Below are 15,734 nucleotides of genomic sequence, written 5' to 3'. Positions count from 1 at the left end.
TTAATACATTGGTACTAAGTGTATGTATATATAGGCTACACTATATTATATACATGGTGGAAAACACAAAACTGAAAAAGCATTTCTGCTCTTGCACTCCTCTTTAAAAGAAACTGCTGTATTTTAAGTCAAAACAACTGTTGTGTTTGATAGAACAATATGTCTATATGCTGCCATAGCAGATTCATGGCGCATTAAGCCCCCGGACTATTTTTAATTTGTCCGTTTTACCCTGGAAACCCCCGTTTACAGACGTCGCACAACCGCTTTTGTTTCAACCCAGCCGTAAAACAAAGGTAATTATATTTATTATTCAAAATGTCTGTCATTTTTAGCTTAGAATCATTAATTGACGTGTAATTTCATTTAAAAAAAAAAACAACTTTAAAAAATTATTCACTCGCATATTTTAAACTTTTAAACAAATGACGTCACAATGAAAAAAATGGTGTCTGTAAAAAAGTCAAGGATATCTACCTCATAACTTTCGCTAAATTGTATTTTTTTTTTTTTTTTTTTTTTTGTTACTGTCGTATTTTCTCTGGTAAGTTAGATGATAAATAATGAATCCAAAGAAAAATTGGGGGAAAACATTTTTTAAAAAGGTAAATATATGAAAAACAAAATCTCAACCACTCCCGATTTCTGCATCGTGACCATTGTTATATTAACATGTTTCACCCATAAAATCCCCGAAAAATCCAGCTGTGGCCATTCACAGCTGTGTCTTGACACTCAGTGATACATGCTACATGGAGTTTCTGGATCGAAACAAGGTATGTGCGCGAAAATCTTGTTAAAGTCATGGCGTCTGTAATTCTGCTCTCCCGTGCTCTTACCTCCAGATAGGGTTTTTCCGTTTAAAAAAAATTTTTTTTGTTTTTTTAAAATGCGCTCCTGTTCAAAATTTTTATTTCTCCAGAAAATTGAGATTTCAAGCTTTCCAATGATGTATCACACATGCATATAGGACAATTTTGAAATTTGGCCAAATTGGGGGTCTCAGAGCGGAACTTCAAGTCACCTGAGTGTTTTAAACCATATATATAGTATATTTATATACATATGTAAAATATAAAAGCAAAACGTAATACAGAATATAGTCTGACAGGATGTTAGGACAGTAGGACATACAGTATGTCTTATCATACGTGCTCGCACCCAATTAAACACACAATTCAAAATGTATTCAAAATGTATTTTAAAATTGAGCATGAGTGTAGTCAAAAAGGAGTCCATATAGGTAATGTTGAGACAATTTACTTTATAGCCACTGGTGCAATGAGTATGAGGTTACTTGCAGGTTGGTCTTTAATCATCAATAGGAGCCTGGTCTGACCTCCAAAGTATGATGGAATCTATTGTTTGTCACAGCTTCAATTTCAATTTATGTGTGGCAGTGTTACAGGATCTTGTAATTGATGATTATTACCAACAAATTGATCTCAAACATATACAGTTGCATGTTATGTCATTTTTGATATGCATTTCTCCCATCACCCAAAGGCACGTCACATGTAAATAAATATCTTGTACATAATGTGAAAACAAAAAAAACTTTTTATGTCCTCATACTTAGCCAATATAGATAGATTTATGAGAAAATATACACGTTAAAAAATGCTTCACTTTTAGCTGTTCCTCCAGATTGCAACTAAGTCATATAGGCTGCATTTATTGTAAACACGCAAATCATCACGTCTTTCAAATTGTTATTTACATATATGACTGTATGACTATATACACCCACTGTATGTAACTTCATAGTATAGTACTTTGTGTAACCATCAGCTAAAATCATATTTTCATGAAGTGGGACAAAGTCAAGAGGATAAAAAAAGAAGAACTTAAAGTAAACTTACTTAGAAGCTAGCAGTTAGCTTAGCACAAAAGCTTACAGTGTGGGTCAAAAGTAGGGTGGCCATACATCCTCATCTCTGCAGGACAGTCCTAGCAGGACATCTTATCGTCCTCCCTTTTGGAGTTGCACCTGAACGCAACACGCTCCAATGTTTGCTCGATGCATTGAAGAGCAGCTACAGGTAGGCAATGGTAAACACTTAGCTCTTCAAAGAGCTATTTTACCACAAAATCTGATATGGTATACTAAACTTGGAGACACAACTACCACATTTCCCGTTGCCAACTTCTAATAACAAAAGCAAATTGATGCATTCAATTGTTTTGTCCGTCTTAGCATGATAGCGGCTAGCTGCTAGTACTGGATTCTTTTGTGTTTTGTATTCTCGCAGTCGGACATTAATGACCTCACCAGCCACAACAAAGCGTCACCATATTGAAATAGGGGCAAAAGACGAGTCACAAGCAGTTGCTCTGTCGTGCATTGTAATACAAACGCATTGAACTTTCGTCTTATTTGCGGTCTTTTTTCCATCGGAACGACTAAAAGTTGCTGTGTTGTGGGTTGTCACACAAGGAAGAGTTCGGAGCCGCATTTGAAGTTGTTTATTCTTCCTCGTGAGAGGAAGAGAATTAATGGCTGAAAGCATTTAATTGAGGAACAATAAAAGAAGACGGTTCCGTGGACTATTCTCGCCTGTGGGAACCTAAATCCAAGCACATTTACGTTTGCAGCCGACATTTTATTACTGGTGAGTAAACTTTAATCGATTTTTTATGCCCCAATTAGTTGCTAGGATTCAATAGACTAGGCAGTGGTTATTATTACCTGAACCGACAACTCGCAAAGCGTTATTTTTCTTTTGCCGTGAACTGCTCTGATCGGTCAATCGGTATATTATTGGACTGGTGGAAATTGGTTATTTTGCCGTGACGTGTTCACATCTAAATAAAGCTTGGAGGCGAATTACCGGTTACGGCAGAAATAATCACTCCGTGTATACTGCCAGTTTTCTGAGTTCCACAAAGAACATATTCCACGTAATTGATAAAGGTCAACTTACTGGGTGACTTATTGAGGTAGTTGTAGATATTTCCGAACTCCACTGCAGGCAATTCCTTTGGATTGTTTATCCAGCTATCAGCTGCGACTTTGTATGGGCAGATTTGCAGGCCAATACATGCTAATTTTAAGTTGTATCGGCTCCTCGCGTCTGTCGGCAGTGACTCGTGATAATAGTAAGCCATGTTTAAGACGTTTTGAAAAAAGACGCAAAACACACCTGAAATATAGGAATTCCAGACGTTTGTGTACGGAATGTTTAGCTGTGCGTGCCCCCTTCTCAAAATGGCGACACGTTGCTAAGCGAGACATAATTGACATCACGCCGACTTCCTCTATTGTGTTTACCATGAAATATTTTTTCTGCGCGATATAAAAAATACTCTTGCGTCACATCAGTGTGTTTTAAACATCTTTTTTTTTTTTTATATGCACCTATAACTAGTATGTTTTTCAAACTTACATAAAACTTCAATAAAGAACTATGATTTGTATTGTTTTTGTTATTTATTGTTATTTATTGTATGCAAATTAAGTTTGCACATTAAACCCTTTTAGGCAGGGATCAAGTTTTTTAACCCATTATAGATGACTTTCTGGCTGCTATTGACGGCACGGGACATCCAATCCATTTTCACCGAGAGGGGCAAATATACAAACGTTCATTCACCTGAAACAAACGTTTAAAACAAATAAAAACTGTGAACAAATAATGTCCACCTTCTCCCAAAAAAACAAAATAAAGTTCCTATTCTTTCATACATAGGCCTTCATCATGTTACGGTTTATGATAGTAATGAACAAGAATCACCGTAAACTACCTTTTAACCATGTAGAAAATTGTATTGTTGGATGATTTTCTTTCCTCACTAAATGCCACAAAGTATCATCCTTTTTTGGTGCTGTGGAAATGGCCACCCTATCTTGAGCACAACACTAAAACTGATGAATACTTCAAGGGAGCGTTGTAATAAGTTTAATTAACACGTTTAAAGTGTGTGGTAGCACTAAGAGAATTAAAAAATTGTAGTCACTTCTTTTTATGCAGTCTCCCTACATCACAGTTTGGAAGTCTTCTCCTCCGATCGAACGGTTGTCCACTGTTGTATCCCTAAAAACAATGTGGCATCCTCTCCAATCACTCTACTTTAATATTTGCAGTTATTTCCATTAATTTCATGAAAGGCGTATCAAGGTAAGCGATCGTCGGTCTCCGTCTCCTGGACATGGCGGAATCTTCGTCTTGATTATACGCCGTCTCGGATTCAATTCCCACGTCCACCTCGTCAATGGGCAGGCTCTCGTAACTTTGGAATTCAGATGCCGTTCGGGTGGTGGAGTACTTTTCAATCTGTGGCGTCGGGTTGTCCTCCAGGAAGCGGCTGTACTCCACGGGCGTGAAGCGAAGTAAACTGGACTCCAGCCTGCTGGAAGGAGGGTTATTATACCTGAACGTCCTCGGTTGAGCTGGCATTGTAAGGTAGGGGGAAGGATGGTGGAGAGGAGAAAGGGTTGAATCTTGTGTGGGAGATGATGATGCAGGCGGTGTGGGAGAAGTTGGAGGTGATGTGGGTGATGAGGGGGGTGTAGGTGAGGAAGGTAGTGGGGATAGCGGAGGCTTAGTGGGTGAAAAAGGTTCAGGAGGTAGTGAAGCATATGCATAAGGTAATGGGAGCTCTGGGGGTGGTGGAGGTCGAATTTGGGGTGGAGGAGGTATGACAAATAGGGGTTCAATAGGATGAAGATGAGTTGCTTCATGCAGAACAGAAGATTCACCCTCATGCCCTGGTACTTCATCAACTCTGTTTGAACAGTCACACGTTAAACAAAGAAGCCTACAGTTTCAAGGCCACACCCTCTTAACAAAATTCTCCATCTTACCTTGGGAGAGTATTGCAGACTGGTCCTGTCTTCCCAAAGTCCAAATCCTCTTCTTCACTACTCTGTGTGGACATAAAATACTTGAGCTTGTCTTCTAATTCATTATTCTAGGAAAAGGAAAAGAGGAAACAGGGCTGTCATATTCATGCAAAGATTGCAATCACCAAATACCGATGTCCAATTGCTCAGCAAGTTCAGGCCATTTAGCGCAGAGCACCAAAGAAACCGGCCCCAGCCAGTTTTGAGCACACACACTTACGAATAGAATTACAGCACACACAGAATCTTACCTCACATTCCACAATAGCGATTCGGTCCAGTAGCTCTGAGATGAACATGTCCTTCTCGGCAACTTGGGCTCGTAGTGTTTGCACCTTAACCGTATCAAGAAAAAAAACATAGATGATAAATTTAGGAATGTTGGTATTCTGAAAACTGTAGACCACATATCTTAAATTCGCAGCCCAGAGGCTACTGTAAATCTAGCCAGCCAAATCATTTAATGTGGCTCTCATGTGCATTGACTGCTTGTTTATTACTATAATGAAATTAAAATAAAAACTGTTTCCTAAATGTAAAATCAAGAACAACAGAAATAACTTTTCTTTTTTTAATCAAACTAATATTTTTCCCTTATTTTTCAATTTGAAAAAAAACAAAAAGAGAATATTGACTGTTATTTTCTCATGTTTTTAAAACACGCAAATATGACTTTTTTCCTTTTTATGTGTGTTTTTTTAACTAACTAAAAAAAAAAAAAAATTGCTGTTTTTTCTCAGATTTAATTTTTTGTTTGAAAAAAAAAAAAAACCTGCAAAGAAAAAAGTGAACAATGCATAAAAAAAATCTTTTAAAAAAATCTAAAAAATGTTTACTGGTTTTTTTTCCTTTATTGAAACTAAAAAAACAAATAAAAAAACATTAAATGTTTTTCCCACCTTTTTGGTTGATAATGTGAAATAAAAAGGAAATTAGAGAACATTTGCTTTTTTTTTTTTTTTTTTTTTTTTTTTTTTTAAGGGAACCTCAGACTTTAAGACTTGTAGGCTCTAATAAGCCACAATTGTTAGCTTTTACTAAAATATGTTATTAGAAACACATAAAATATTGCCATTGATTCAAAAATCTATAACATTTAGTACATGTTTTAACCTACAGAGGCCACCATGTTTAATGGATGCTCGGGGTGATGACGTAGATTGTCACTGTCACTCGACAAATACCGGGTTACTGCAATTTCTTCTACGTGGCAGGACGTCCAACACATGCGGTCAACGGCTAAAAGCAGCGAGTAATTACTATTTGTGTTTTTATTGAGTCTTTTATTACCTTTTCATTGCCTCAAAATACTTTTTGCATGTGTTTCCCTCTCATACTTTTAAACATTGTGTTTTCTTGTGGTAGCTTTAAAGAAGATTGTTTATCTGTTTACCACATAAGTCAAATAGTATATTTAAACCACCCTTATTTGATATTTACGTTTAAGTATTTTCTTAAGGCATTTTTAGTATTTTCTGTCTGTTTGCATTAAAACTAAACAAGCTGAAATTGCACGGTAGTACTTTGGGTGTCAAATTCGCCCCTTGTAAGACATTTCGCCAGTGTAGCACATTTTGGCAGAACACCGTTTTTTTTTTTTCCGACTCTCGTCCCGTCTCATCCCTCATCTCATCCCGTATTTCCTGTTCATTTTGCTTTTGCTGCTCGTTTTGTGAAATATCGACAGTGCTGTCATGCTCATTAATGTTCATCTTGGGTTCATATTGAAAGGATTGAACAGATGACATGTTCACTTCGCTAGAGTCATACTCTAGAAGCCCAGCAGCGTAACCATGTGATGTCACCGCCCTGCGATGTGCAACTATGGCGACCTACTAGTTATACAAATTTACCAAATTCTATAAAAACGAAAACATCAAAAGTTGTTTCAATATCAAATTATTTTAACTCATAATAAAGTTTATCTTTTAAGAACTACAAGTCTTTCTATCCGTGAATCCTTTTAACTGAAAACCATAGTAGTACAAATTTAACATTGTTATTTTTTTGTACTCTGAGCGGTATGACACCACGTCACGGGTTTTCTAGTTGCCTCTACTCTGGGGATGGATAAGTGACATATTTATTTTTTGATAGGGACAGTGCACATTAATGAACATTTAGACACATTTAAAAGACGCAAATATGCCAGATTATAGCAAGAATGCTAATTTACATCTGCAGTCCCTAGGCAGGTAACGGAATAGAAAGACAAGAGAAGACATATAAGAACAAGAGCTTACAATAAAACAGCACAGAACAATAAATTACTAAGAAGTTAAAAGTTAGTGGTTATAGGACCGGTTCACTTTTAACCACTGCCTGAGGTGAGTTTTGAAGGTTTGTATACAGCTAAGCATGGTTTATTATCTTTTGCATCATCTGCACGTTTACAGGATTTTCAAGGAAGGAACTCGCTCACCTCTTCAATCATTCCTTTGACCTTCCGCTGTTGGCAGAAGACCATGTCATTCAAGTGTTTGATTCTCTCTCTTAGATCTCCGGCTTCACCTTGTAGCTCTTTGGACCTGCGGACCGTGAGCAGTCATTGTTAGCTCCATCTGGTTTCTCGCCCTTGTCAAAACAAAACTCGGAAAGCTGTGTTTACTAAACATTGTCTTCCCTTTTTATGTAGTAATTGTATACCTTTTGGCTACTTCGCCATCTGTTGTGTCAATGATTTCCAACAAGCGAAGACGCCGTTCGCATTCCTGCAGTTTCTGGTGGAGATGATTCTTTTCCTGTTGAATTGGTCATATACTGTAATTTTCATACATGTGATGAGATGTTACTTTTTTTTATCAGTGGTTACCGTTCCCATGCAGTCAAGCAGGCGCTCAAGTTCACCAATCCTCAGATCCCGCTCAGCAATTTTGGCCTCTGCGATCCTGAGATTCGTCTCAGCTTCTTCTAGTCGTCTGATGTATTCATCCAGTTGGGCCTTTGTAAGCAAATGCATTGAAGAACAAAAAACATTTGTTTTAAAAACATTTGTTTGAAATGGGCCAACGCGTCTTCTTATGAGCCGCGGGTTTGTGTCTCTTGGCAACGGATCACACGGATTAAAAAGTAAATAGTGCAAACCTGGAGTATTTCAATCTCCATCCTGTGTTTCCTTCGCTCTTCCTCCAGCTTTTCCTTGTAGTCCTTTTCGAGCGTCTTGGAGAGCTCCATTAGTGCCTTACTGTTGGCCTCCCGTGTAGACTCCACCTGAACAGCCAAGAAAAAAAATGACCCCTGTGATCACTCGGAGCCAAGATCAGTGCTTCATACAGGCATGTCATTCATTAAAGGGAAGGAAACGTGAATATAAAAAAATTCCAGAATGTACTAAAGAGGGCGTGGATTAAAATGTGGAAGTGATATGGACCATAGTTCAACAGAAATCAAAGACAGTCTGATTTTTGACCTTTTCCTTCTCTCAGTCAAAAAGTATTCCTTGTTGAAATTGGCACAATACTACTCTCAGAGGTAGTATCTATTAATCATGGTAGTCCAAGTTGGCAAACATAATGGCCCTGCAAAGGAAATCATAACTTTGATAGGATCTGCGACAAAGATGAGCTTGACATCGCTGTGTTAGAACAATAAGAAGGTTGCAGATGTGGTTCATTAATTTCAGTGTTGTACATCGCAATATGCCAACGTTACTATGTGGTCAATTTAAATACAGCTCTTTTTTAAATAAACCGTCATTTGTGGCCGTCAATGTATATTTTGAGCAGGGACCCATTCCACAGTAATTCATTTTAACTTTATTACCTCAAATTTATGATTACTGAAAAGTGAAAGTCTATTTACTACTTCAAGGAATCTGGAGTGTCAAAATTAAATAAATAAATAACTAAAGTTTTTTTTTTTTTAAAGTATGTGTTTAAATATTTACATTATATAAATGAATACAAAATAGAAATAAATGTTTAAATTCATTTTGAAAGGATTAAAGAAAAACTGAAATAAACAAATAAATAAATATTGAAAAAATATTGACATAATAAAATTTTAATGAGATGTATTTAATTTATTTATGAATGCATTTATTTAATTTTTGCACTCATGGTCCTCCATAAATTTGGAGTAAAATGTAATTCAACTGTGTTAAAGGTGAAGTTCAGAATTTTTGACACTAGGCTTAATTTTCGAGTTAGAAGGGGTTTAATTAGTCGGTTTCAAAAAATTCTGTGCAGTTTGTTAGCTATTTGTTAGTTGCAGGGCTCCGGCGTGGCTAAGCTAGCACGAGTCAATGGTGCTTGCTAGTATGCCAATAAAAAACAACATATGCATGCATGAGAATCACCGATGACCCGTGCAATCAATAGTGTTGGCTATGTTTTCAGGATAAAATTATTAAAACCTACCATTGCATGTCATTACGTGCAGTATGAACAGCAACATTTATAATCCAGCTGCTCTGCAAGTAACAGGTTATCGAAACAAGCAGGGTGGAGTGATATCACACCGGTTATTTCACTGCTGATTTTTTGGATGGGACTGAAACGAACTTCACATCCCACAAATCCATCACCCTGACGTACTGTGCTGTTTACTCTTTGACCACAACATGGCTTCGTTTGAACAGTTAGATCTGTTAATTTAATGTTTTTATTGGCATGCTAGCAAGCACCATTGACTCACACTAGCTTTGCCACTTGGGAGCCCTGTAACTAGCAAATAACTAACAAACTGCACGAAACTTGATGAAGCTAACTCCACCGACTAATTAAACCCCTTCTAACTCAAAAATTAAGCCTAATGTAAAAAATTATGAACTTCCTGTTTAAATAAACAAGAAATGTCAAAGTTGTTTGTAATTAACGCATTTTGTTTCATATTCAAGTTGGTTAAGTTACTGTATTAAACAAAAACAAATAGTTGCAATCATCTTTCCTCAAACCATTTGGGTTAGAACTAACTCATCAGGTTTTACAGTGTACTTTTTGGTCGAATGCCAGTATCCACTTGAGAATGTGGTATGTCAAGCCAGTTTAGACACATGTAAACAATCTGATTGTGTGTTCACATTCTCATCTTTTCTCACACAATCTTGCACAACTCGTTCAACTTCTATCAGACTGTTTCTGAGCAGATTGACTTGTTACACAGGCCGCAAGTGATAACAGTATCCATTAATGTGTCAGAGCAGGTACTTCCACAGTCAAGTCGCTCGCACACTGCGACAAAGGCGTAATCCACACACAACCCACCTCAAGTCTGAGCGTTTGGTTTTCAGCATGTGCGGCCGCCAGCTCCCGCTCCTTGTCTCTGAGCTGTTCTTGTGTCCTCTCACAAGTGTTGCGCAAACTTTTCAACTCGTCCCTTGTATCCACTCGATTCTGGCAGTTCTCTAGTAGGGATTTCTGTAAATGCAGCACAGTAGTTCTTAGCGAAGAACTACTAGGTTTCGACTTGTGAGGTGGACACAGTTGGATACCTGCAGGCCAATGTTTGATGAGATAAGGGAGCTGTTCATTTGATCAAATCTCTCCATGGCGGCTGTGCGGACCCTTACTTCTGATTCCAGACTCCTGCGGTGGGAGTTGGCCGTCTGTAAAAAAAAAAGACAAAAAAGTGACATTTAGCAAATTGAATATGATTCACAGCTCTTTAGTGACATGTATTTAACGAGGGCACCACAGTGGGCAAGAGTCGTATTGGTATCCCGATCAAAATTGTCATTTACAAAATGAACGAAAAGACAAAAACTAGAACTGTAAAAATATTTAAACATAACTAAAATATATAAAAAATATAATTAAAACAAAAAACAAGAACTGACCTAATTAATTAAAACATATTGAAATTAAAGACACACTATAAAAAAATGTCCGTAGAATTAACAGTATACTAATATTAATACTGTGAATTCTTGACATTAAAACAATATAAATGGGAAAACTGTTTTTCATTGTTAAACTTACAGTTAAAGTCTGCAAAATACAGAATCAAGCACAACTGTTAATTCAAGTGTATTTATATGTAAAAATATTTATACTTGTTTGTAAAATGTACAGTACTGTATGTACTGTAAATTAAACGCAAAATAAACATAATAAAATAAGCAATAGAATAAAGTAAAATTTACAGTGCAAAGGTGCTGAAAATATGTTTTTTGGCGTAGATTTTTCCAAAAGGCTTTCCAAAAGAAAAAAACAAATCAATGTATTAGATTTAATAATGTCATATGTTGCAATTTACAGGTGAGAAAAAATATATATATATAAATATAGACTGTGGTTTGGTTTGCTCTCGTGTAATTATGACACGCCCTTCACGATCGGATAATGACAGAAATGCATGATGGGAAGTTGAGGCAACCACGACTGTGAGTGGTGGCTGTCTATATTATATGATGTGTGCAGTCTCATTCAAGGGTGGTCATCCTTGGGGTCATCCAGTGTGGGAGACACGGCACAGCATGAATGAAGTAAAAGTGAATTGTGTGATATTGTTCTACACATCGCTTGATACATAAACTTAGCAAAGCAATGATATTTCATAACTGCGCAATTTTCTTTTTTAAAAAAGTATTATAATGCTGGATTTACAGTAAATCGCAATTTTTCAATGAGTTAAATGAGATTTGATGTAAAATAAACATGAACTACATTTAAATTTTGTTGAGCTATTTTGTTTTAAAAGCAGCATGTTCATGCTGATTTAGCAGCACAAAGCTGTTGGATTTACTGGTTAAAAATGTATTATTTTTTATTTTTTACAGATTTTAACTGTAAAATATACAGATTTTTCTGTAATGGTATTTACAGTTGAACTGTATTTTTTACGGAATTTCTCTGGTAACCACAGCTGCCTTTTTTCCGTAAAATTTACGGGATTTTTTTTACAGTGCACGTAGCCCTCATTTTTGTGTATTTTTTCCCCACAAGCAATATTCACATGTCAAAATGACAAAATTAAATGGCTCAATACATTTTTGAAATTATTTTATGCAGTTTTTTTTTCTTTTTTTATTTGTATGTCTGACAACTTGATTCATGAAAAAGTACTGAAACTACTAAAAACTAAACTTTTTTTTTTTATAGAAATGGAAATGGAAAATAATAAATAGCAAATCTACAATAAAAAAAACTAATTGAGGGGAAATTTTCTAACTGAATAAAATTAAACTAAAATCAAAACTATTTTAACCTTCATCCCTATTAGCATTACTTTAAAATAATTCAAAACTTCAACTGTGATTATTTTGAATGAAAGGATGTGTTTCCGTACATAAAGAAAAGGCTGTCAAAACATTTTCTTCTCCAGACTGCATACAGAAAAGTAGATGGTGCAAGAACTACTGAATCGCTTGGCTTTGAATTTATGAAACACAATACAAGCCGTTCATCTGCTAAGCAAGTCTATATAGTGCCAATGGTATCTTAAACCACTGAAAACTAGAATGTGTTAACTTTCTTATTGTCATTTTGCAGGAGAGTAATTTATTCTTTTATGGCTGTCACCAAAAGTATACTGCAGCAGTGGTCAAAGTTCAAACAGAAGAGAATATTTCATGAAAATCACATTCATATACAAAAGTTTTCTAAAGATAAAGCATGTGTTACTTAAAAAAAACGATTTAACAGTACATACAGTATGTTTTTAAATTATGATTCATGTTAATTTTTGTTGTATGTTTTTTGTTTTTAGTGACTTGGCGAAAATAGGAAAGCTGGTGCAAGAGTGACAACAACTGAGAACTGATCTAAAAGATGTGCCTTTCCTCTAATCATTACTACACTTCACCTGAAGGTTATTGTTGTTAAGGAAAACAAACGAAATGATGAAAACTGGTGTTGAAAAAACTTTTTCGTTAACTGAAATAAAAAACGCGCTAACAGTTCACAAAACTAAAACGTACTGATATCAAATATGTCAATTATTCTCATATTTCATCCCCAAAAGCAAAATGACAAAATTCAAAATGATTGAAAACATTTTTATAAATGTTGTGTTTTTGAGTTGTTTTTTTGAACTTGTACCTGAAAAATAATCCAATTTATGAAAACCATAATAATGAAGCTATTTTCTGTTACACCTATGTAGATGACACACAACCAGTATTGTTAATCTTACTTTAAAAAAGTAATTAATTACAGTTACAAATTACTTCTCCCAAAATTTTAATTGAGTTAGTAACTCAGTTACCTGAATGTAAGAGTAATTAGTTACTTGGCAAAGTAACTGGTGTTACCTTAAAAAAAAAAAAAAAAGCCAATTAATGTTGTGAATCAACCGTTAAAGTTGTTAAAATTGCTCACGTTATTGCATTAGTTGCCTTCTGTCTACTTTCAATATGTGAAAATTTTAAAACTTTTTCATCATTTATAGATAGATTCAAGTCAAGATTTTGCCGATTTACAATTATTTTAGATAAAAAGTTACTAAGGTTCGCTAGGAAGGTTCTCTACAACAGAGCCTTCCTGAGATGTGTACTGCTTTAAGATCGCGGCTGTTTACTAACACCGGCGAGTCTATCATTTCGCATCTAGTTCTCTTTACATGTGCTAACGCCGCCATAGCATTATGTGGGCATAGTATGTAGGCTATCTGCTACAGTTAGGTATTATTGGAGTCACCTAGCATCGCATTTGCAACGCCGCCACAACTCCCTTTCCTCCTTCCCACTCCCGCTCTGCTCTGTCGTCTCCGTGAGTCCGTGTCTCTCAGACTTTTCGTCATTCAACTAACGTAGTAAGGGATAGTAACGCACGCCTTTACATTCTCAGTTGCAGTAACTGCGTTGCCAAGATGAGAAAAGTAATTGGTTAGATTACTCACTACTGGAAAAAAATAACGCCTTTAGTAACACCGTCATACTCTAACACCGTTATTAACAACACTGCACACAACTCATTTCAACTCATTTGGGGACATTTCAGCGTCCCCTCATGAGTGTGCCTTAGTCTCACTGAGTAAATGTGTTCATTAATCAATCAATGGATGTGCCAGAATGTTCTCGAGCTAAACGTGGGAAAGACAGAGGTGATCATTTTTGGGCCGAAAACGGAAAGGTCAAAGATCAGCACTCACCTGGGCACAATGTCACTTATGGTTACAAACCAAGTCAGAAACCTTAATGTAATTATTGATTCAGACCTAAACTTTGACAGCCATCTAAAGTTTGTCACTAAATCTGCATAAAAAATACAGCCAGGGAGAAGGGGCTTTTGTCCAAACAAGACATGGAAAAACTTATCCATGCATTGACTTTTAGTAGACGCCCATAGCAAAAATTTGCTACTCATCTGTTGCTTAATCTCGTCTCGTGAGACAAATTTGATAATCTCAAATTGATCTCATTCTCTGCTTATTTGTTTCTGAGTTTGTGCCCCAAAGGGTTCCCTTAGGAGCAAGTAATGAGTCAAAATGAGCAAAGACATCATTGAGACAAAGGAGATTGATTTGAGAAAACCCGATTGGAGCAAAAATTGAGAAATGTTCTTAATTGAAAATGGAGTTATACTTGTATAGGACCTCTCAGGCACTCAAAGCACTTTGATACTATAATCCTCAACTTCTGGGTTAGGGAACGACTTCTCTACCACTGAGCCACGCACGCGCTCAGATGCAGTGCATTTGATGTGACGCGGCACATCAATGGCAAACAACTTCAGAAAGAGCGTGTAGCAGCGATGAAGCAAATGTATTTTATTTTGTTTCATTTAATAATGTATATATTTCTTTGATACTTAAAAAAAAACTTCCAAATCGCAGACATGTTGCCTGTGAGCCAATAGTTTTAGCGAGACAGCGTCAGCCAGCGTGTTGCCAGTTTTGATTACGTCATCAAACAAGAGGATTAAGGTTCTTCACACTATTTTGTAGTAAACTTTCGGTCTTTGAAACCAAAAAACGATAATGCATTTGTAGCGTCCGATCGTTTTCGGCGCTGAATTTTTGGTGACATCTCTAATTTTTACATTGAACAAGATGAACCAAATGAACCAGATGTTATTTAATTATTTGACCGATTACATAATTTTCTCAGATTTAGGCACGAGATGAATTAAGATGTGATTGGATATGTCAGAGCAGTTACTACTCTTTCTTACAATGAAAGAATCTTGAAAACCCAAAATGAGCAATTGCAGACTGGAAGGAGATCAAATTGAGAAATATTTGTGCCTGGCACAATATAGGGTTGCTTGGCGAGATCAGTAAAAGAGGCAGCTTTGAGACAAGTTTAAGAAATAAAACACTTTGCTCATCCATATCTTTCACTGAGACATTGCTGAGATCGTGACTCCAAGTAAGGAGATAAAATTGAGACGGATTTGAGATCAACCCAAGTACTCATAGTTGTCTCTTGGTGAGATCTTGAAAGGAGACAACTGTGAGACTTTATTGAAAAATTGTGCTAGTTGAACTATTCTGAAGACCTTCTCATGTAATGCTCACTATGAGACTTACTTCTCATGAGACAAATGTGAGAAAACTGAGAAAACCACTCTGGTCTCGATTATTGCTGATTCACTTCTCAGATATGTAAATGAGACTTGAACAAGATCTCATCTTCAATTTTGCTTTGCTATGGGCTGGACTATTATAATGGTATATTTATAGGTCTTAACAAAAAAAATCAATCAGGAAGGAAAAGAAATTTTATCGTACATGGGGACCTTTTCTTTCATTCTTTGACAACACCGCTACACAAGTGCAGGACTGACATATGCACTGTTATATTGCTAATTTAGCCATGGGGGATGGGCAACGGCACGGTCGCTTTCCATGCTCCTCCTATTTGGTGGGACATTTGAATGTATTGCACTGTATTTTTATTCTGTAATCATTATGTATTGGAAATGATGGCACGGAAGAACTTTCTATGACTCTCTGGACATTTATGATTAGACTTAGACTTCATGGTTGGTTGTGTTGGATAACTTAGAGT

General features: G+C 36.2%; 1 protein-coding gene across 4 annotated transcripts in view; it reads right to left on the bottom strand.

Annotated features, from left to right (window-relative positions):
• Nucleotides 1-325: 325 nt before the first annotated feature.
• myzap (myocardial zonula adherens protein) overlaps nt 326-15,734 on the bottom strand; it is a 45,263-nt gene continuing 29,854 nt past the window's right edge. For 3 of the 4 annotated variants that reach the window (XM_057834428.1, XM_057834437.1, XM_057834444.1), the window contains exons 7-15: nt 10,275-10,388; nt 10,048-10,200; nt 7,928-8,053; nt 7,656-7,784; nt 7,490-7,584; nt 7,266-7,371; nt 5,095-5,178; nt 4,805-4,911; nt 326-4,725 (exon numbers count right to left, since the gene is read on the bottom strand). In XM_057834428.1, coding sequence (XP_057690411.1) covers nt 4,062-4,725; nt 4,805-4,911; nt 5,095-5,178; nt 7,266-7,371; nt 7,490-7,584; nt 7,656-7,784; nt 7,928-8,053; nt 10,048-10,200; nt 10,275-10,388 — 1,578 coding nt within the window. In that variant the 3' untranslated portion in view covers nt 326-4,061. The remainder of the gene's footprint in view (nt 4,726-4,804; nt 4,912-5,094; nt 5,179-7,265; nt 7,372-7,489; nt 7,585-7,655; nt 7,785-7,927; nt 8,054-10,047; nt 10,201-10,274; nt 10,389-15,734) is intronic. The other variant, XM_057834450.1, reaches the window with a different exon arrangement.

This window comes from Corythoichthys intestinalis, chromosome 1 (genome assembly GCF_030265065.1).
Source record: "Corythoichthys intestinalis isolate RoL2023-P3 chromosome 1, ASM3026506v1, whole genome shotgun sequence".
In the NCBI taxonomy this organism is placed as follows: Eukaryota; Metazoa; Chordata; class Actinopteri; order Syngnathiformes; family Syngnathidae; genus Corythoichthys; species Corythoichthys intestinalis.
Note: the sequence above shows the minus strand (reverse complement) of the source record. Positions and strands in the feature narration are given on the sequence as shown.